This window comes from Temnothorax longispinosus, chromosome 12 (genome assembly GCF_030848805.1).
Source record: "Temnothorax longispinosus isolate EJ_2023e chromosome 12, Tlon_JGU_v1, whole genome shotgun sequence".
Lineage (NCBI taxonomy): Eukaryota > Metazoa > Arthropoda > Insecta > Hymenoptera > Formicidae > Temnothorax > Temnothorax longispinosus.
The window spans coordinates 11,840,030-11,862,445 of record NC_092369.1 but is presented as its reverse complement, the minus strand read 5'-3'; the positions used below and the strand labels follow the sequence as shown (position 1 = coordinate 11,862,445).

Here is a 22,416-nt window from a genome sequence, read left to right as displayed (position 1 = left end):
GTTAAATATTCTTTATCGGGTATCCGTTTTATATTTCAGTGTTTTAAGTATAAAGAAATATCATTAGCTCGCGTGTGTCTTTTTGGCCAGTGCACGACTCGCGCGCAATTTCCCGTACGGAATAAGGTGGCCTTCCGCGAGCGAAATATTTCGGGCGAGGCCCGTCGAATATTCCAATAACGCCGTTTTCGCGACTCTCCCCCGATCGCGAGATATCCCGTATCGTACCGCGAAGGTTGCCATGCTCAACATTCCGGCCCGGGGTCTGCCGAACCCCACGTCCCGGCGCCATTTTCGAAACTCTCCTTCCTCGGAGCGAGAGTTTAACCGAACGACCATAAACGAGGCTCCAGACACAACACTCGTGACTTAGGTCCTTCTCTCTTTTTCTTTCTCCGGCCACTGCCGTCTTTCTTCCTCCTCTCTCTTTCCTCTCTCTCTCTCCTCTCTCTCCGGAGAATTATCGAGGGAGTGTCACCGTGATGCACCTGCCTCTCGCTCCGTCTCTCTCTCTTTCTCCGTTTTTTTTCTCACTCCCGTGTACCGCCGCCTCTTTCTCAGCCTTTCTTTCCCCGTCTCGCGTGCACGCGCCTCACGCGCGCGCGTCCTCGAACTTATAATGGCTCATGTCGAAAACCCACATACTTAAAATATGGAGGAGGGTGCGTCATCTTCTGCCGGTGTCGGAAAAATGTACCATCGCGACGTCGCACCATCTAAGATTGCCGCAGAATTTTGCCTCCCTCTCGCATTCAAGCTTGACTGATTTTAGGAAAAAAAAGTTAAAATCCAAAAAAGAAAAATCTTTTCTCTTTTTATAAAAGAAAGTGTCAGTTTCTTTTATAAAAATTCTTTTGAAAAATTAATGTTTTGAAAACTTAATTTTTTAACGCGATTTAAACATCTTATAGCGATCGGCACAATAATGAATGAAAATGTACGATTATCCGCGATAAAAAAACCCTATTTAATCTCTCCGTATGAATCCGCGATGTTCCACAGTCAGAACCGTCGCTTCGTTTATTAATACTGAGTGGTTTATTAATACTGGAGCGGTGCAATTTTGCGAGAGCGCGCGTTTACGCGAGATGCAGGCAGATTCCGCGAAGGAGATAGCGGTATCGCGCGGTTATAAATATATTCTGGCGAATTTTATCCAGAGTCGGCGGGCGGCGGTCTCCTTGGACGCTTTTCAATCCTCTCCTTAGGAAAGGCCAAGTCCAGAGTGCGTTCACGTATGCACGCACACAAATTAAGGGCGCGGGCATAATCTACATTTACAGCGGGGACTCGATGAGCATCTGCTTCTACCCCTCTCGCCCTCGACCGTCCCCGTTCACCCGTCGCCCTAAACTCGATCCCTTTCCCCGCCAACGAGCATCCTCTCCCAACCGCGCATTCTCCCAATCAGGATCGTTCCCTCTTCGTCCGTTGTATCGGCCTCGCTATCTCGCTCTCTCGCTCTTTCGCTCTCGTCCTCTCTCTCTCTCTCTCTCTCTCTCTCTCTCTCGCGTTTTCTTCATCGCTCGCTCTCTCTCGTTCTCTCGCAAACATACGAGCGAACGCGTGCAGTGGTGTCGATAGGTCACGCGAATCCCTGCTCGAATCAACTGCCTTATCTCGATATTATTAATATCAATCTTATTACGCCGAAAAGTTTATAATTACGTTAATAATAATATTATTAACGTAATTATAAACTTTTAAATTTAACTCAATATATTATATTGAGTTAAATTGCATCATCAATATGCATCTTTATTACTTTTACACAACTTTCATACAACGGAGTAATTACAATTACAATTTCAACTGCTTTATTTCGATATTGTTAATATTAATCTCTTATTACGCTGAAAAGTTCATAATTACATCAATAATATGTATATCGAGTTAAATTGCATCATTATCGTACATCTTTATTATTTTTATAAAACGGAATAATTATAATTTGAACTTACGAAACTGTTTTCGTAAGTAAACTTAAATACTTGAGTTTGGAAAAAATATACAAAATTACACAATATTATTAGGCTATCAAGATTCAGTCCGGACCGTAAATGGTATTTTTCTCTCTAATTGATAGAAATATTTAAATTATATTAATTTATTATTTTAATATCATATATTAATTTATTATATTAATATATTATATTAATTACATAATGAGCATGGGAAATATATTATCTTGAATATTCATCATGCGACATCGATATTTTAATCGAAATTTTAAAGAAATTTTCTGGCATTGTCTAATGCGTCAAAATGGGTTTTTTTTTGCAAATTGTGCTCGAGAGTAAAGTGTGCAATTCTCACATGCTGCGTATCGCACTCGATCTCATCACCGTTACTTGAGGCGGCCAGAAACAACTGGCGGCGAAAGGCAAACGACGGAAAATGGAAGACATTTTAAGGCTTTTTGCGAAAAACACGGGTGCGCGCCACTCAAGAATTCCTGACTAATGCAAGTCCCTCGTTACCAAACCGCGTATATACACCATTCGCCTCGCTCCTGTTATGGTCGATATGAATTTGCCACTGCGTGAAACTCGCGCTCCGGGTCCTCTCTCTTTCTTTCTCCGTCGGCACCCTTGCTCTCGTTACCTCCCGCTTTATGTCTCTCCGTTTCTTTCCGTCCTTCTTTCTCTCGCAGTCATACTCCGCTCGCTTTTCAAAGTTTCTTTCTGCTCATCTCTCTGTGCATCCCTCCCCCTATCACCCTCATTTTCTCTCCGCAAATTTGCGACGCTCCGCGGAGAAGAGCAAAAGTCCATTAGCCGCGGCGAGAACTGGGTTACAGAAACAAGCTTGGCGCGATAAAAAAGATGCCGAATGATCCGTGTATATGATTCTCCACGTTCATCATTCGCGATGAAGCGCTGCTGAAACGTCTCGCAATCGATCAGTATTCTTCTGACGTCTTAAAGACTTATAAAAATCTCCTTCATTTTCCTCGAATGTACATTTTGATATGGTGATTATATTTTACCGTTAACATTTGGAGTCACGACTCGAAAGGGGGATACAGTTATATTTCAGGATTGGCAGTAGAGAGGCAAAAATAAAAGTTTATCTTCGAAAATCTTCTCATCACGATGCGATCGAATATCATCCTTCGTGAGGACAAATACCTATCGTCCTAGAGAGTCGTGTCTCTTACCAGCTTGACTGAAAGCACCACCCTACAAGGGGCACCATATCCTAGTATCCCCTTGCATCATTGGCGTAGCCACGATGGTTCTCAACTATATTTTATTGTTGCGCCGCAACGAAACATCGTAACGTAATGTAGCATTTAATATTCATAATTATGCATAAATCTGTTGAGGTTGTTAATTCTAATTACAACTATACTAAAATGGTTTATCATTAACATAGAATTTTTCTCTTTCAATTTTACTTTACATTGAATATCTGTAAAGCAAACTTGCGAACGTATACGATTGCACGTGGCTAAAATATTAAGAATGTTAATCAGTAAAATATTGAATACATGAAGTATTGAACAATGAATTAAAATTTCATTAACAGTTTAATAGCAAAAAGTTAATAGTATCTAATAAAAAATTATTTTCTTCCCACTTTTCTATTATCAGATTTGTTTCGAGTGACGACAAAAGTCAGGAAGAGATGGTGCAATGCCACCTGTAAAGCACCAACAAGCACGTGCAATCCGATAGAGAACGAATCTGGCCAGAACCGTGTGTGTGGGCATGCACGCACGCATGCACGCACGCATGCATGCATACATGCATATATACGTGTAGGTATACGTATGTACGTGCGTACGCGCGAAGCGCATATGCACTGGGTGTGTTTTCGACGACACGCGGTACCGACCTGCGCCACGTTCGAAATAGACATCTGGCCAGATTTCGTTAAGTTTGGCTCACATGCAGCCGAGGCGCATAGTAGGTACGCGTACGTGCACGCATGTTGTGTACGCGCCATGCGTGTGTGCGTATGCGCGACGCGCTCGTCCACGCGACCGGGGTTCGAACAACAAATGTGCACTCGGGGCTCTCTCTCTCCTGACGGCGCCGGCTACGAAAAAGGGGCTCCGATTTTTTGGCAGGTGCCACTGTCCTCGAGCGCGCGACGTCACCTTCTGACGTTCAATGGCCCGCACGAAGCTCGGAGGAATGTCACTTCTAATTGGGTAAACGATCATGAGATTCATGAGAATCCGTTGAGAGAAACGCCGATCGAACACGTTGCGTTAAACCCTTCTGTTACCAAAGACAATTTTTATTCTGATTTAACTGATTTCTTCTTTCGGTTACTTTTCAGAAAGAATAGGAAATAAAACGCAATGAATTAAATAAAATGAAAATTATATACGAACTATTGTACCGTGGAGAGATCTCTTTTTACATAATCAAATTCATCTCGTTGCGCAATTCTCCGTAAAAAGAGAGAAGAAAGAGTGGTATGCATCCTTTTCATCCAATTAGTTTGAGTTTCTCAAGCTTTATCACGCTCGTTGCTGTATCGCGGAAGTAAAAATGGCGTCGGAAGTGCCGCGAGATCACCTGTTGAATGTATACCCCCGAGGGCAACCACCAAGATTCGCTCTCCTGCCTTCGGATCTTCCTCGTTGCCCTGCCGCGCGTTCGTCGTTCGTGAAGTCGTGTGAATGAACACGCGTGTCGAGAGCGTCGCGTAGAGGCGTCGTCAGTGAGTGCGAGCAAGATCAAGAGAAACCGGAACACGTGCGTGCCACGTGCCGACGGTGGCACGCGCGCGCACGCACTCCGGCCACTTTGGATTCTCTTTTTCCTCTCCTCTCCTCTCTTTTATCTCTCCTTTCTCTCTTCTCTCCTCTCTTCGCCTCTTCTCTCTCGCGCGCGCCTTTCTTTTTTTTATACATGCGATTTTGCACACACGCCTATTCCGTTTTCACCGATCGATGGAATCGACGACGGGCGTACTTTTACTCGGCGCGAATCGCCATGAGCGATCGATCCGATCTCTTCTCGTTTTCGATCCAATATTATGCGACGATCGAGAATGTAAGGAGCGTTTCTCGAATACGTGGTAAACGTTGCCACGTGCAACGTTTACCAACAAGCATATGATGCAACTTGCGTTTAACCCACATTCTCGAATACTTAAATTAAATTCAACTGTTCAACGCAAAATTGGATCGCATTGACGACATAATTGCGCGAATTTGCTATTTTTGTAATAGTACATTGTTTATTAGAAATGATTATTTATTGAAATGGTCATAAGTTATCATAATGTATCTTGTATCTTGCAACTTATAGTCTTTAATTCTGAAATTTATTTTGAACTCTGGAATTAGCACCAGGACGTAAGAATTTATATATTGCAAAAGAAATATTAATCTCTTTTATGTTCATCTAAAACTCTAATTAATCATTTATTGTCTTAATATTGAAATTTGTTTCTACGGCATTAACCAAAGATTTTTCTACATCTTTTTAAAATTCAAATCGCGCAAAGCTGACGCGCGAACGTGACACAATATCATAGCAACTTTGGTATATGTACCAAAACATACCAAACGATCGCCAAAAATCGCCTATTATCAACGTTGCCCGGTTATTTTAACAGCGACAGGTTGAGATGCACTGGGGCCCCCGTGGTCTGCGCCAATGTCCTCCAGTGGGCCCCTTCTAGGGTAACACGAAGGGGGGCACTGGCAGCGACAGCTGCTGCTGCTGCTGCTGCATTTCCCCCTTTGCCTCGCCACCTTCCTTCTCCCCCTGTCTCCCCATATACACACGCCCGCCCTCTCCTCCCCCTCGGCGGTCTACAATCGCCATGGTCCCGCGGGCCCCTTGGCACGCCGACATCCCCACCATGGGGCCCCATGGTCGCGTGGCAGGCAGCCTTCTCCTCCACAAAATACACCTTCGCTGTTCCGTTTACTCCTGAACGGCGCAACGGACGATACCTCCCTCTTACCGCCCTTCCTCCATTTGCTCTCTTTCTCTCTTTTTCTCTCCGCTGCAAGTTCGCCGACTTTGTCACGCTACCACTTTCTTTTTGCTGTTTCGTTTGCTCGCTCGCGACCGTGACGCTCATGCGAGTATCGGTATTCAGTATCGAAGTATTCGCGCAACCTTTAACATATTTTTATTTATTCTTTTCATTTAACATTAATTTCGCGCGCTTGTGATAAGGTTATGATTTTTCAAAATGTTTTTTTTACTACCGTCTAGGATTTATTGTTTCGTGCGTTCTTATTTTGTATACAACTGAAAGAAGATAATCGACTTATTACATGAAATCGTTTAATCATTTCCCTATTCTATGTAATGACATAAATGGTTCATTATTAATGTGGTAAGATAATGTAGGAGAAAGTAATATGAGATAATATTCAAATATTTTTCAAGAGCATACATATATATTAATTTTTAATACTCTTAAGTTTTGTACTATTAATGGATAAATTCGTGAGAAAGAAGTAGCAGATAATCCTGTTATTCCTTTTATTCTAAATAGAAAGATGTGTATCTTAAGTAAAGGAAGCTCAGCGACCATCTCACAAGACCAAAGTTCCCCGTTCTTTCCCTTTGGGCCAGTTGCGCTCTTTTGTACTCCCGCGGACTCCTGACGGCACACGCGACGTTTCTTTCGATTTCGGCTGGAGGGGGAAATTGGAGCGTGGCCAGAAGTTCGTCTTCACAAAATTTCTGCCTCCTGAAACTCCGCTTCCTCCTGCTTCCGCGTTGAGCCCCGTGGGACTCGGGCCGCGCACTGCGGTTTTCGGGACCTACGGAGCTCACCAGCGTAGGTACGGAGCCAGAGAATATAAAGGTCTGAAAGTAGAGCGTGTATACGTTTTTCTTTAATCTCGATTATTCTCGCTCCGACGATCTCACTGTGCATCCGTGATTTGGACCTTGTGATTCCTAGGGTTATCATCTAGTGAACATTACAGTAAAAATAGTATCTCACATTTTTTAAACAATTTAGACAGCATTTTTATTTTGGTTTGTTAAAGCTCTGCTTTTTTCAACTTTGATAACTCATTCTTAAAAATAATGTGACAAAAACAATCGTGCATATTTGTATATCTTTAGGTTTTTATTTATTTAACGCCTTTAAGGGGGCTATCTTGGGGCAGGTGATATATATTCTTTGTAATAATTTAGAGATAATTGACTCGCGGGATATGTAGCGGAGTTTTATCAGAACAACTAAGATAATAGAAATCGCGCAGGCCTGGTTGAGCACCAATGGCTACCTGAGCCTTTTTTCTACTTTTTTTTTTCGTCTTTCTCGTCTGATTCTATTCTTTACTCCCTCAGTAAAACCCTATACTCCACCTCTCTTCGGGGTCGTAGGCCTCGAGGGTGGTAGGGCCCCCGCTACCGCCGTTTCTGTATTCTCAATGATCGTGGCTCCTTTTCTCGTCGCCCTTCCTTCTCGTTCTTACCTGTACAAGCCTCGAACACCCTTTTGGGTCGCGTGGCACTATGCACTGGCGCGATACACACGTGAATTCGAACGTAGGGTCGATCCAGTAATAAAGTTAGCGAATGCGGAGATTCAAGCAAAAGATTAATAATATATAAAAAAAATTTGAATTATGTGCGTGAAGCAATTAAACAATATCATTTTATACGAATATATTATTTTATATATCGCAAATATGTTTACAGGAAATAAATACATTTATATACATCACACTATGATGACTATTAAAATAACGATTTTATAAAATTAGAGAATCTTTTTTATTAATGAAAGTATTTTTTAAGTTTCTATGTTCAATTATTTTTTATATTAAAGATTTAGGTTATTCAGTTTGCAGACTCCAAACAGCTTCTTGATCTTGTAAGAAGTTGCCATTGACAAAATCGAGTCAGAACTGCATGATTTCACTTTAGCTTTCTGATCATAATCGCAAAGTTGCTGAATTAAGATACATAATGACAATTTTATCCTGAAATATATACCAACGTAAACTGAAGTTGTTGCGGAGATGCAACGTTGGTCGTCGCATATCCAGATTTACGCGAGAGGTCCCCACGCAAAGCTGTTTGTAAAATTTACTTCGGGCGCACAAAGAAAGTGTCGGGCATTTGTTGGGCGAGCTAATTGAATTAAGCCCGCCTCGGCGCGCGCAGGTGTTCAATTATTTCCTTTACCGCTTTACGAGCTCCGTCTTTGCCGTGATACAACCCGCGAGATTTTTCTTGGCGCTAGAGCGGCGTGTAACCTGCGTGCGGCATGCTCGCTCTCGGCAGGTGATCCGGTGGATATACCGCGAGAGACGATAGAACGGCGATTCGATCGACGCGCGAGATAGCCGACTGAATTATTTTTCGGTCAAACATGAAAACCGGCTGCCGCGATTCACCTGTGCGCCGTTCGTCTTACATGAGCTGGTCTCTTTGATTCTCGTTACGTCCAAACTGGTCCCTGAACTTATCTTTTTTATCTGCTTATCACTCCTTACTTTTTCGTGATTCAACAAATCTAACGTACTTGTATATAGAATATTTTTTCCTCTAAAAGTCGTTTATTATTTGATAATATTATTGTTATTATAATATATTAAAATACTTTTTAGCGAGTGTAATATATTTAAGGATATCTAATAATGATAGTTTGCCGACTCCATTGATATAATTCGCTGTGTATAAAATTCGAAAGTGCTTTTATAGCAATCTCTGCGAGACCAGCTGGTTGAAGGGATTATTTTTTAATGGGAAAAATCTCTGCGATATAAGATGAAGAGTGCAGAAGTTCTGTAAAATTAGCATCTATTATCAGAATTTAGATATAATTGATAGAATTCTAGTCTTTTTCCGTACAATTTTAGAATTTTTAATGCGTTTTAAAAAGTTGTGACAATTAAGTGACGAAAATGAGCTACCAATTTCACAGAGTCCAGATGGTCATCTAAGCCAGGATCGTGTTAAACACACTCGATCGAGCATTCTCAATACGATCCCGGCGTATTCCTTTGTGCATACTCTCTGTCCTCGAATTTTTAAAAAATTCGCAGACGGTTGGCTTCTTGCTGGCAGCTACCCTTTTCTGCGTGAATGGTTTAGCGTGTTTTTTCCCCCTTGTAATTAGTCACTAAGTTCAACGGTTAAGCTTTAACGCGACGTGACGCTGAAATCCTCTTCGACTCTCCTCGGCCATTGCCCTGCGACATCAAATCGCGAAATCTCTATAGTCGAGAGCTATATTTTTGCGGGCGCGAAATGCGGAGTATCCCGAGGTACTTCGATGCCGCGGCCGCGTACACTCACGCGTGTCTATTTGTCGCATTCGCGTTCTCTGCTTTTTTTATGCGTGCACTTTTGTTACGGGATGCCGCGCACTCCACACGAACGGATGCCTCTTTTTTACGAGATCGTCAACGTTGAAAGTGTCCGCCAGTTTTGGCCTCGTCGCGCAATAACGCGGCGTGATACTCGACTTTTCACGTTACAGTTTTTATTCAAGCGCAAATATCTCTGATGCTTGCATGGTCGTTAGAAGCTGGCTGAAAGCTTGATAACTTGATTTAATTTAATTAGAAATTAGAAATTGAGAGAGAAAGAGAGAGAGAGAGGGAAAGAGTGTGCTTGTTTATCAAATTAATTTTGTCTAACTTTTCAATTTAACCAGCATTTCTTTCATTTACTTTATATTGTATCGTAAATTATGCAAAGACTTAATTATTCAATTAGATATCCCATCACAATAGACATAAAAACTTACACAAGTGTATCTGAGTAAATCTTGTCACGAGTGGTATAATTTAATGCAACTGATTACAATAATTAATGAAATATGTATATCGATAGTCAATTTCCGCCTTTACATGTCTTCTATATCTCGCGATCGGTACTTTGCGGATTTTCAGCGGAGCAAAACACGACCGACACGTCGTGGTCGCGTGTCGTTCGTCGAAAATTGCCCGCTGTATAGCGGTTTTCGAGGTCGTGTCGTGCGAATCGCGAGGTGTAATATCGAATTAATGCCGCCTGAAAACCATACGGATACTGTCGGACATCGCCGGTGTGCATTGCATAACAAATTCCGCGTCGGCAGAACGTGCTACTGCTGATTCTCTTTCTCTTCCCTTATCAGACCGCTTCTTGTTCTTCCGCGTAAATATCGCATTAATCTAACGTTTCCGACTATCCGCTTGGCCAAACGTGTGAGGAAAACCAAACATGAAAAAAACAAGATCACTTTTAGATAAAGATTTTTATCAAGAAACTCAATGTGTCTTTCTGAAGTTAATATTATGTTTTATTATATATTTCAATTTTATGTTATATTAAATAGCATTTATTATTGTCCAAAATTCTTAGTTCTAAATTTGACTTGAAATTCGCAAATCTGCCGTGATATGTGTAAATGTATCCGACATAGCGATCCGCCATTAGCGGCGGGTCGCACGCATCTCGCGATCGTTCCTCGGCGTCTACGTACGGTCCAGACCGAGGGCGACACCCGCAACCAGCATTCCCGGCTAATTCTTCATCGAACAATTACCGAACGGATGACGGCGGCAGAGGCAACGCGGAAGACGAACTAGTCGTGACATGGAGGCCCGGCGCTCAGCACTACGTCATAACGGTCGAGCGGGCTTGCGCCGGCTCTGAGGATGACACGATGGACCATGGTTTAGCTTGTCCTTTGATGCATGATATTGCGGAGTCGGTGCCGCACGCTTCGGCAAACATGTCACGAGCAAGCCGAAACTGTTAGGATTCATAGTTATCTCGGGCGATCGTGTGCCGTCCGAGGACACTCGCCCTATCGTCCACGCGCGACTACATCCTCTATAATGTAATACGTATACACCTGTGACGCGTGTGCGTTCCCGTACGTGAATCTCGCTACTCTGCGATATCGCTACTCTACGAATTTCAGAACATCGTAACATCATTTCGAGATTTTCTAGGATAACTAATTTCGACCGTAGGGAGGGATCGGAAGGATATGAAGAAAAAAGGATGGAATTCGGACAACGTAATAATATATTTTTGTCTTTTTAAATCCACGCCTCATTAATTCATAACGTCTTCTATTGTTATGTATATATCATGAATTTTTTTTATCTGTTAAGATACATCGATGAAAGGATTAACAAGATGTTAAGTATAATTTTTTTAATATAGGGGAGAGGGAGAGAACAGGATAGAGAGAAATGGGGGCAATACGGAAATTTACTTTCTAGGGCGTATCTCGTCGAATAAAAATTAATCTCGATGCGGCAACGCGTCGCCCTACAATTCTTTCCGGGCGGTTTTTTGAAACGTAAATCCAACCGATCCTCATAAATTCTCCGCAAGACATGGCGCGCCTCGCGCATAGGTTCGCGACTCCTATGGTAGGTATACGTGTTACGGGGTGGGCATTAATAACGGATGAAGCCCCGGACTTGCGGCAACCTCGTAATGTTTATCTCGTTGTTTATTCCGCGTGCGTATCAGCCGCAACGTGGAAAACGCGCGTATACATATCTTCGCGCTCGGATTCTTAGTGCGATCGCGATTTTGATTTATAAAGACGCATCGCGAATTTATGCCCGGCATTAATTTTGCATCGACTCCTCTCTCGAGAGGGGAACTTTCTTTTCGCTCCCCTTTTTTCGCCCAACGACTCACGCGCCAAGAATATTGCGAACCGTGGGGATGCGGAATATTCTTTTTTTCTAATCCCCTACCCGATACTGCGGATATTTTGTCAGGTATCCTCTTCCTTTGTTTTCCTTTTATTATCGCGCGGCGTCTATTCTTTTATTTTGCCGAAGGATTACTCCGATACTCGCAAGAGCAGGAACGTTGAATTTATGTAAAAGTTTCGTACGTGTACCATATTATGATCCTCATTTCGTACATTTGATATAATTTACAATTATTACAATTTATATGTATCTATATACAATTCATAACCGATAGCTTTATGAAATTTTTTGACTGCACAATGAATTGCGATGGTTATTCAATCTCTTGACAAAGAGCATCTTGCTGGAAAATTGATCTTCACATATTTGTTTTATCTGTTTCAGAAAAGCCAGGCTTTCAGACGCCGTATGGCCCCACGATAGACAACGGAATGGTGAGTGATCTTTTGATATTGACCTTCGCGCCGAGACAATACGAATCGCAACGATTTCTTTGCACGCGTATCGCCCTTTGTTCCTTCCTTCCCCATTCGAGCCGAACGACGCCGGCGACGGCGCGAGAGAAGTTGGAATATTCAAGATCTCTCCCTTTGTTGCTGCGACTTGAACCTCTAAACGAGGCGGGATTATGTAAGAAATAGGACCGTAATAATTATTGCAGTCGTAGGAGCGAATTTATCTGAGAAAAAGTTACTCGCTCCGCGCCGCCCGACTTCGCGTCCTCCCACCTCCCATCCCGGCATCCTCGGCGTAATCCCAAAACTTTACCTCGGATGATATTTTCGGAAAGCGGTTCTCATTTCTTGCCGCGAAAAAGATATCCTTTCTGAGAAGGATATTATTTATCGGCACGAGAGTAACACAACGCGAAAATCAACATGTGTGTTTGACTGGCTCGTTAATCTTAATGATATAAATTTATCTTCGTGACTTTGCTAGTTATGAATTAACTCTCATTCATTTATCATACTGATATCGATCATCTTAATTAATTAACAATTAACATCCACAGTATATTATAAGCGCAATAGCAGTATTGCAATGTCAAATCGAAACGAAAATATCTTGTTGCTCGAGGCTGAGTGTCATTAACCTCCGACTTTAATATCACTTACGCTCTTTCTCATCCGTGACGATGTATTCGGTGCATCAAGTTACTTGCACGTACTTATTCCACGAGGAAAGAACTTGGGGAAAAATATTTTCTCTTTGGCGCGCGTGTTGTTGAAATTAAAAAGATTGTTATAACACTTATTTTTTCGAGTTGTTGCACTACTTTTTAAAATTTTCATCGTACGAAACAAGAAGCTCTTGTCACTTATCGATGATTCTTATAAGTAAACGCGTTATACATATGTGGAACATGAGAGACCGCAGAGACCTTGCATTCATATCTATTCAACGTAAGATAATGATCCTATTATTTGAATTTCACACACCTTCCGTTTATTGCAATTCTTGAAAAAATATACCGTGTGACACAGAAAAAGCATCACTCTAAACGTGATTATTTTTAAATTTATGTTTTAGAATATTCCTTTAGATTTAAAATATAATTGATTAAAAAAATAAGCAAAATTGATTAGATATGTATCGGTTAGATATTTATTAGATATGTATTGAGTTTTTTTACAATGTTTTAAAAACATATTGGTTTTTTTAAATTCAGATTTGACCATTTTCTATCAATTTTATTTGCATTTTTGGTAGTAATAAATTGTAACAAATCTGAAATAATGCCTAGAGTGAGAAGACATGGTAATTGTCAACCATTGTTTCTGTAAGCTAGATGACAGCAGAAACGAAGCGAATACGATATACTTGAACTTTTCGAAAGCACTAGAAAGAGAAAGAGCAGTATCTAATCGACAGTCGTTAAACCATAGCTGATAAGGAATATTGATTTCGATGGATGATTTATTGAAGCCGCCTCCGAGTTATCGCTGTCGCATTTCCTCCATTTCGCATACTCCCCCAGCCTCATCCTTCCTCTCTTCTTTCATGACTTGTGATAGTTATCCGTAATCAATGCAAAATGCAGTACTATTTTAATTGAAGCTAATTTTGAAAAAAACTTTAACGTGTCATGAATTAAATAAAAACGTAGTACTTGTTGTAAATTAAAAGGTAAAATTTAGGTAAAATTTTATGTAATATTATTTATGTCAATTAAAAAAATATATAATTACACAATACTTTTGTAAATTAAAAGGTATAATTATACATTTTTAATGAGAAAAATTATTTTTTGTAGCTGAGATATTCTCAGTATGGAGATATCCTGTATTATTACCGTTATTATTATATCGATAAAATTCGTCGCTGCAATATTGCGATTATAATTGTCGCGACCAGAGACGAAAATGAAAAAATTGAGAAAAAAAGAATGTGTTTCGGTTTCTGTTTCAGGCGTATAGCAGTGGTGCATTCGGTCCTACGGCGGGTGGACCAGGCGGGGGGCCGGGCGGGGGTGGCGGGGGCGGTGGCGGGGGTGGTGGTGGCGGCGTCGAGGGTACCACATACCCCCCGGACTCACCGTATTTTCCGTTTGGGACCAGGGGTGTACCGGTCACTGTGGGTACCGTCAGTTCTCCCACCCCCGTCGTGAATCCGGCAACCCCCGCTGGTACCAATGGCACACGGTTACCTAATCCCGCTGGCGGTAAGTCCTTTGTTATCGCATTATTTTTATCGAGTATCAAGATAATGAAATATATGCGGATGCGGAAATTAAGAATGACAGAGAGAAAGAGATAGAGGAAGAGAGATAGAGAGAGAAAAAGTATTTAATTCCCACAAATTTTCTATATTTTTACGTTGCATTTTATTATCGGGAAAATTTTTTTATCGGGATTATTTTTCGCACTGTGCATTATTTTTTTAAAATAAATTTTGTAATATGATTTCAGGTGCTGCAACTGTGAAAAGGAAGAAGGATGTAAGTATTTGATATTACATTTATTCTATTTTTATCTTTTCTTTTTCATCTCGTGTGATTGTTGAAAATGACTACTGCTACTGGAAATGTTGATCGCGCAACATAATTCCATTACTCATTATTTATTAAATTAATTATCACGATCGGTTTCGCTCTTTCTCGCGGCACCGTATATATACGGGGAGCCAGCGTCGAAAACAAGCGTGACTCACTCGATCAATGATTAGGCAGCTCTTGAATCCCACGATCGATAGCAACCGCGTTTAGATATTGCATTCGAACACCAGCGTGTCATATCGCAATCACGTGAAACGTATCTTTCGTATGTTTCCGCACAGCGTTTTTAACAATGTTCTCTATTTGTTTTCTCTGTAGAACCTCGACGGAACGGAAGGAGAAGTAGTGGCGACGCAACATTGGGTGAGTGTTTGAAAAGAAAAGATATATCGTATATCTTCACGACTCATACGCGTAAATTAGATTAGCTCATACATTAAGTTTTTTGCTCGTGCCTCTTCGGCGTCTGACGTGAGCGAGAAATATTCGGATGAGCTCAGGCTCGCGATCGAGATCTTTACGAGCGGCGTTATTGAGGATGATGATTTTACCATTCCGTGGCAGCCGGCACGAAACGCCGACGTTTCGTGACATTTTCCCAAGAACTTCGAGTCCGTCCGAGTCGAAATGTTCTACCCTTACGAACACGTTGGAACTAAAAATACCCGCCGTTTAAAATAACATTTTTATGCTTTTTTTCTATCAGACGATAATAAATGTTAGCGTTAACTATATTAAAGTGAGAGTATCTCACAATTCTATTATATAATATTTTAATAACGTATTCTGGAAATAACTTAGGTCGAAAATCTTTATGGAAGTGACGAGAATAATTAATAGGTTTTTAATTATAAGGGATTAAAATTAGCCAATGATGTCACGTAGAATATTTACATCCTTATAACAATCTTTATACGATTTATCACTTATTGATTTTCACAATTTAAATGATCGGTTTTTGTTGTTCAGTAATTTTATCTTTCAGTTTCTTACGCGTGAATACTATGTATATAGTAACTAATTAGCATTATCAGGCTTTACTTATAATAAATTTTAATATACCAATTATTTTACTTTTTCTCGATAAAAATTTGATCAATTAATTACTTGACTTGAAAACAACGATTAAATCTAGTGATATATTTAATTTAAAAAATTAAGTATACCTTTGTTCTGTGACTGGAAAATGGAAATATTTAACTTTGTTAATATAATTCTTTTATTCGCGAGAGAATCAGAATTATATAATTTTAATAAATAATGCACAATGATTGCAGCACCTTTTTGTAGCGTTTTAATTTCCTTTCTTTGATTTATTACAGCTATAATTTTCGATGTATTAAAATCATATAATTTTGTTTCGCTCAGAAAAATTTGGAAAGAAGTAACAATAAATTAATTGGCATAAATACTTTTTTGATCGAGACAAAGGTAAAAATTCTTTAAATTATCGCTCAGTGCGCGATAATTTATAGAAATTAAAAATTGAAACACAAGACGAGAATAGCATGTGTTTATTTTATAATATATACGTTAAATATTTCATAGAGTGGCGATGATCGGTTGGCACATCGCGCTCGACACTCGTTTTTTGCGACGTACAGCTTAACTAAGATGTTGTGACGCGGTTACCTTGTTTACATTCGCGCAGTGAGACTCGCGTCGACAAGCAGCGGTGAGCCGCGCTCCGTGTGTCGTATTATTATCTCCCGAGACGCGATCGCGCGACATATTAAAAGACGCTAAACGCGACGTATTAAAAGATGCTAAACGCGATTATTTTTTACCAATACTTATACCACTTATCATTTCATTAAGAGAAAACGTGAATATAATGTATTGAATTTTTAACGCTTAACAAGCCGCGCAGTTAATTAACTTTTGTGACTAACGATTCGTAAATGTATCGAGACAATGACTGTCTCGAAGCGGATATATTTCGCGCAACTTATCTATTTACGTAAAACTCGAAGAGTCAGAAAGACGAGAATTATAATTTTTGTTCGATATAATACCTCATTTCAATTGTATTTATAATTTTCCATTTTTAATTAGCTCCATTTCATTAACCGTGTATCGCACGATATCACAGAGAAATTACTGATGCTATTCCCAAAATTTTTTTATTACAAAGTATAACATGTGTGATAAATATCGAGAATGTGTCGTATAAGATGTTTGCGTGATTGTAATTAACTATATTTTTGTTAATGAATCTCGTGTCATAAAGATGTCATAGAAGTAACAAGAGAGGGAAAGGCTCGAAGACATTGGGCGATGGCGGAGCAGAGATGATAAGATATTATTAATTGTTACTTGTTACAGAAAACTAATTATTTATCACCGCAATGTAACATATTTAATATACATAATTTAATAATAAGATACACCACCGTTTTTGTGAAATTTTATAAAATTGCAATAACTGAAATAACTGAGTTTTTTTTTTTAATTACGTGCTTATGAATTGTGAGTTTTATGAAATATTTTAATAAAATATCAGTTTGAAGGATGAGTAAAAAAATAAATTTGCATAATTATTTGTTGAAATTAAATTATGCATATACAGGTGCTCTTATAATTTAGTTATATTTATTATCTTACGGATCAATGTACTTTGCATTATAATTCCGCTATTGCACATTGTATCGGTAAATGTTAAATTATTTTTTATTTTAATTTGAGGATTAATAAATCCGATAGCAATATATAATCTATAAATGAAAATTATATAAAACGTGTATAAAATATACATATGGAATTTATATCGGAGAAAAAATTAAGAGGAAAATTAAAATCTTCTCTTTAAATAAACTTTCATATTTGTTGTCTTAAAAAAGATGGACGGGCTAATTTAATTTAATTTAAGTATCTTCATTTAAGTATCTTTCAAGTATCATGTTCGTACTTCAACGAAGATTGGAAGAACACGTTCTTTATATGTCTTTGTGTAAAATAAAAATAAATCGACATGAAATACATGGGGAAAATTGTTGATATTAGAAATATCATTTTATCTTCTCCTTTTTTTTCTAAGCTCTTTCTAAATAATTTTTAATAGAATTTTAGGTCAGTGTTTGGCCCCATTTCTCTTTTCCAGGATTAAATATTGTATAAATTGGCAAGCGAAAGAAAGCAATATTCAGAGTTTTTTTCGATATGTATGTAATCATAAATCTAAATAAAAAAATAAAAGGAATGGAAATATTTTATAGTTATATATTTTCAGTATTGAACATTTCAAATAATTTCTTTAATGAAAATTAATGATTATTAATTATATATAACGCGTGCTAATCTTTTATAGTCTATCTATCCATATTTATTGATATTTTAATTTTATTGAAATATTTGAAATAAAGTAAAAGAAATCCAATATTCTGCCATGAAATGAAAGAATCTTTTAATCAGCTGAGCGATAAAAATCAATATTATATAAGTTGTGAAAATGACACTGGTATATGTATATCAGTTATGAATACGAACGTGCCAAATTTACGTGATACCATTGATTGCCTATAAATCCAAAACGACATCGACGTTTTCGTATTATAGCTCGATTATTTAACGTGTTAGGTCTGTAATGGAAATCTTCAGAATACGTTACATTAAAGTATTGTATGCTAGTGAAATACTGTGAATAATAATTATAACAAAGCAATGATGAGATCAAATTATCTTTTCAAACATCTATCACTTCATGCATTTGGAAGAATGGTTAATAGGCTATCTGGGTAAATCCGATATGCATTACAATCGTGCGATATATGATTACACAGGCAGTTCGTAATTCAATATTTCATTTCGCGTAAACAAGGATCCGCGAAATTAAACAACAATCGAGTCATGCTGGCGCGTCAAATTTGTTGTTTAGAGTCTCGTGTCTCAACGAATGATCGTAACCTGTAAATGACGCGCATACACGCGTGCGTAAAGAGAGAAAAAGGGAGAGGGAGAGAGCTCAGCCTTTCGCAAACAGATATAATATCGGTCGATTGTAAGAAATTCAATATTTGTCATTCGCTTTGCATGACTTTCGCTGAAAAAGGAGCAAATTGTCTTTTGACGCGATTAAGCATGCCACCAGCTGTGTAAATCGTTTCGATGTAACCATTTAACTGATTTATTAACGGATAAATCGTAGGATCGTCAAGGTTCCTTATTTCTTTCTGCCAAATGAAAAATTCGAAGACGTCATAGGTTGCAAAATACAAAGAAATGTTTTTTTTTTTCGTATGATCTAGATAAGATGATTGCTCCGTTTATATTGCTCGTATTGCTGCGTTTGCCACACAATTAGACACACTTATTAATTATTTTTACGTATTCCCAAGAGGATATGCGTTCTACAATTTATTAAGAATTCTTAATTTACATGAACATATAAGAAAAGCAAGATCACTTCTGTTATACGTTACCGCGGGAATGGAAACGATAATAAATAAGGGAGCGGTCGTGTCCGGAGTGGGATAAATCTACGAGAGTGTCCCAACGGCGAAGATCGTCGCTAATCCACGCGATACGGCGATCCCTCTCGTTCGTATAAGCCCCCGCGATAATTTATTCAGCGGGCAAAACTACGCGATTACGTTTCTATTAGGATATAGGCACCGACGGCGTCCTCGAGGGTGCTGTAACCGCCGTCCCAAGTGGCTCCTACGGGAGTTTCACTTATCGTTAGCACCGTCCGCTGTCCCCGTGCTCGTTCCCCCTCTTTTTCGAGCCCTCTCAAACGTGCGGCCGTCGTCGCCGTCGCCCGCGCCGGTGTTAAAAAAACATTTCGCGCCGTTTCCGATGGGAATAAATAACCCTCCGTGCCGTCGAAAGGCCGTTCTGCAGTCCGCCTCGTAATTTTCGGGCCGACAACGGGTCACTGACTCTCGTAATCAACGTGTTCACTGCGTTTGATCGTATCCTAGCTATCGCAGTAAATCTATACTTATACGTTTGTACCGGAATTACCGAATGACCTCTCAATCATAAATCTTTCGACGAGTATGGAATCAAGTTTTTTCCGTGAAAAATATTTAATTTTTAAAGCCTAAACATCTGAGAATATAAGAAAATTGATTAAATGTCTCGTACTATTGTGGCAGGTAAAAATTACTTGTTTTAAGTTTCTTATAAATCATTGAAAGTTTCAGTTAGCGTGTCGTAACAATGCTGTTTTTTTGTATTCACGTTTACTTTAATTCACACCTTGTTTTATTCAGAAAAGCGCTGCTTTCTTTTCTGTTCTTTTCTGCTTTTCTTCGAACTCCAGTATCTTCGGCTGAAAAGACATCCGGTGGTTCCGAGCACCCTGTGCGTCCGCATACATTGTTCTTGATTCTTCGGGAAGACTTTTTTGGGGGGTGGGGGCAGGGGGCCACGTTACGAATTTCCGCCGCCTTACCGAAGGGGCAATCCTCGGGGCGTGCGTCGAGGATGGTGCACCGGCCGATTCGGTTAGGATCCCGCAATTCCGCGAGCCTTTTTCGGGGGTTTCGTGAAGAGTTGAGGCCCCTCCGTGTTTGTGTGCACGGAGGTCACGGCAGACCATATGGTGTCGCGTGCTGCGGTCACCAGACCGTGCAGCAGCAGCAGCAGCAGCAGCAGCAGCAGCAGTCGGGGCCCCCCTTTCCAAAGGTCTTTCGTATCCGTCTATGGACGTGTATAGTCCGTGCATCGTGCCCGGCCCCCCCGGGCATACCGATGGTTTCACACTAATTCGTGGCTTCGTGGAATCCTGGGAGCCTCTCTGGCCTCCGATCCGATCCGATAGCGAGAGGCTGCCGTGTAAGTGGCACGAATTTACACGCGCTGTCGGTCGCTGCCTGTTTCCCTCGGTGGCACGATGGACCGCTTTTTTTTTTGCACGCGACATTAACACATTTAATACGGGCGTATCGTATGGCCGCGCATATTTTACGCGTTGTCCTTATGGTCCGCGACCGCGCGCACTTCTGCGAGATTCCGGTATTTCGTGCTGCCGGATTTATTATGTACGCTCCAAAGAACTCGAAGCGGATCCGATGCGACGCGACGTGCTGTATATTTCATATACTTATATATTTGATGCTCATAGCAGACACGGCAGTCGTTACAATGTGTACGGGCAGGTTCGAGTTAATTTTGTAACGTAATAAGCAATACTGGTTTTACCGGAGGGCAGGTGTTTGTTTCAGATAGTTATAATTGGTGATATTTTTAAGTTTTTACGCATCTCTCTTGTATGTATTATTAGACACAAGGTGAGGGTTATTTATTTATGCATCACGCTATAGCTCGTATCAAGGTTAATGAAATTCATTTTTTTATTTCTGAAATATAGCAATCGCTCGCGCGCGCGCGCGCACGTGCGAGAGAGAGGACGATTTTATTACAGTATATGTTACTTTCTCGTATTAGTTGTATATTAGAGAGCTTGTTCCTCTCCATGACGCAATGTGCTCCGATATACCATTTAATGCCAGGCTATTTACGCCCTCTCTGCGCGAACGTATCGGGTTGGTGAAGTAATTAAGGAGTTTTTAAATGCGCTTTCAAAGTCAAATTGCAGGTTTTACGTTTAATTGCCTCGTAAGATCCGCGATTCCCGGACATTTACTCTTGTTTGCGTCTCTCGGCGCACAAAACAAAAATATCTTTGATGAAAACTGGGGGAGAAAACGGGCCGTTCACTTATTAATTAATGAATAAGTCCCTTAAATGGTCTTAACTCTTTACCCTCTGATCGTGCCGACGGAGTGTTTCGTGCGTTTAATTACGCGGTGAATTTCGATCGCATTTTATTACCCGCGCGTTCCATGAAGTTCTCGACGAAAGATTCGCTTCATGTCGACTTCTTCTCCGCCTCTCGCTCGATATAAATCGATGTTAATTTCGAAGGGATTTCGCGAGAGCTGCTCGCAAATTAAGCAGAGATTCTTAAACACACACGGAGAGAATTTTCTCTTAAAATTTACCCTGAAATCATGGTATAGTTGTGGGACAACATGTACCACCAAGAATTTTATGCGAGCTATTCTGATTAACATCTACTATAATAAAAAATATTAGTATCTATTACATTAAAATATAAATTATGTTTGATTAATTTTACTAAAATATATCTAAGAAATTTCAATAATTTTTCAAAATTTACCAATCTGCTTGGTAATTTTTATCACGTTGTTTGTAAAATGTCTTTTCTATATTTTAAAAATTTCTTGGTTGCCAAGTAATCCCAAGTTTGTAGTGAATTTAGCGGTAAAATATAACAAAAAATTCTCTCCGTGCACGCACAACGCACTTTTCAATCAAGTAAAATTGCAAGGTACAAAACAAGGAACAAATAATTATATAATAATTGTAGATAATAAACGTCAAAAGAGAACAAGAAGATTATACATTTTTTTAAATTTATCACGTATGAAACAGTTTATTATAATGACGGAAACAAATCACTGTTATTTTACTTTTTTGATCTGATAGATTTTTTAAGCACAATGCTGAAAAAAAACCGAATGAATAAAATAAGAGTTCTGTGGGAATAGATTTCGTTTTAAGGGCGCAGCCGTCGAATTTCGGTATTCGGTGAATTTCGTCGATGTCGATGTTTTCACGCTGGCGTCGCGACGAACGGGAGGATACGCCGTATCATTTATTTAATCGCGCATCTCGTGCTTTGTAATAATCGGTTGCGCCCATTTCGAAAACAAAGTTGAGCGCTGTTTAAGAGGCGCCGTGAAGTCCGACGCTCCGATACGTTCCCGCCCTTTAGGCCTTTATGAGATTACACGGCTGATTCTTTTGGCGTTATGTGCATTCTTCGAAGAAT

General features: G+C 39.8%; 1 protein-coding gene across 1 annotated transcript in view; it reads left to right on the top strand.

Moving 5' to 3' along the window:
• The window catches only part of LOC139822950 (transcription factor 12-like), a 115,764-nt gene that overhangs the window by 3,651 nt on the left and 89,697 nt on the right, over nt 1–22,416 (top strand). The window contains exons 2-5 of the mRNA XM_071795160.1: nt 12,005–12,054; nt 14,030–14,282; nt 14,530–14,558; nt 14,934–14,978. Of these exons, the coding sequence (XP_071651261.1) occupies nt 12,005–12,054; nt 14,030–14,282; nt 14,530–14,558; nt 14,934–14,978 (377 nt within the window). The remainder of the gene's footprint in view (nt 1–12,004; nt 12,055–14,029; nt 14,283–14,529; nt 14,559–14,933; nt 14,979–22,416) is intronic.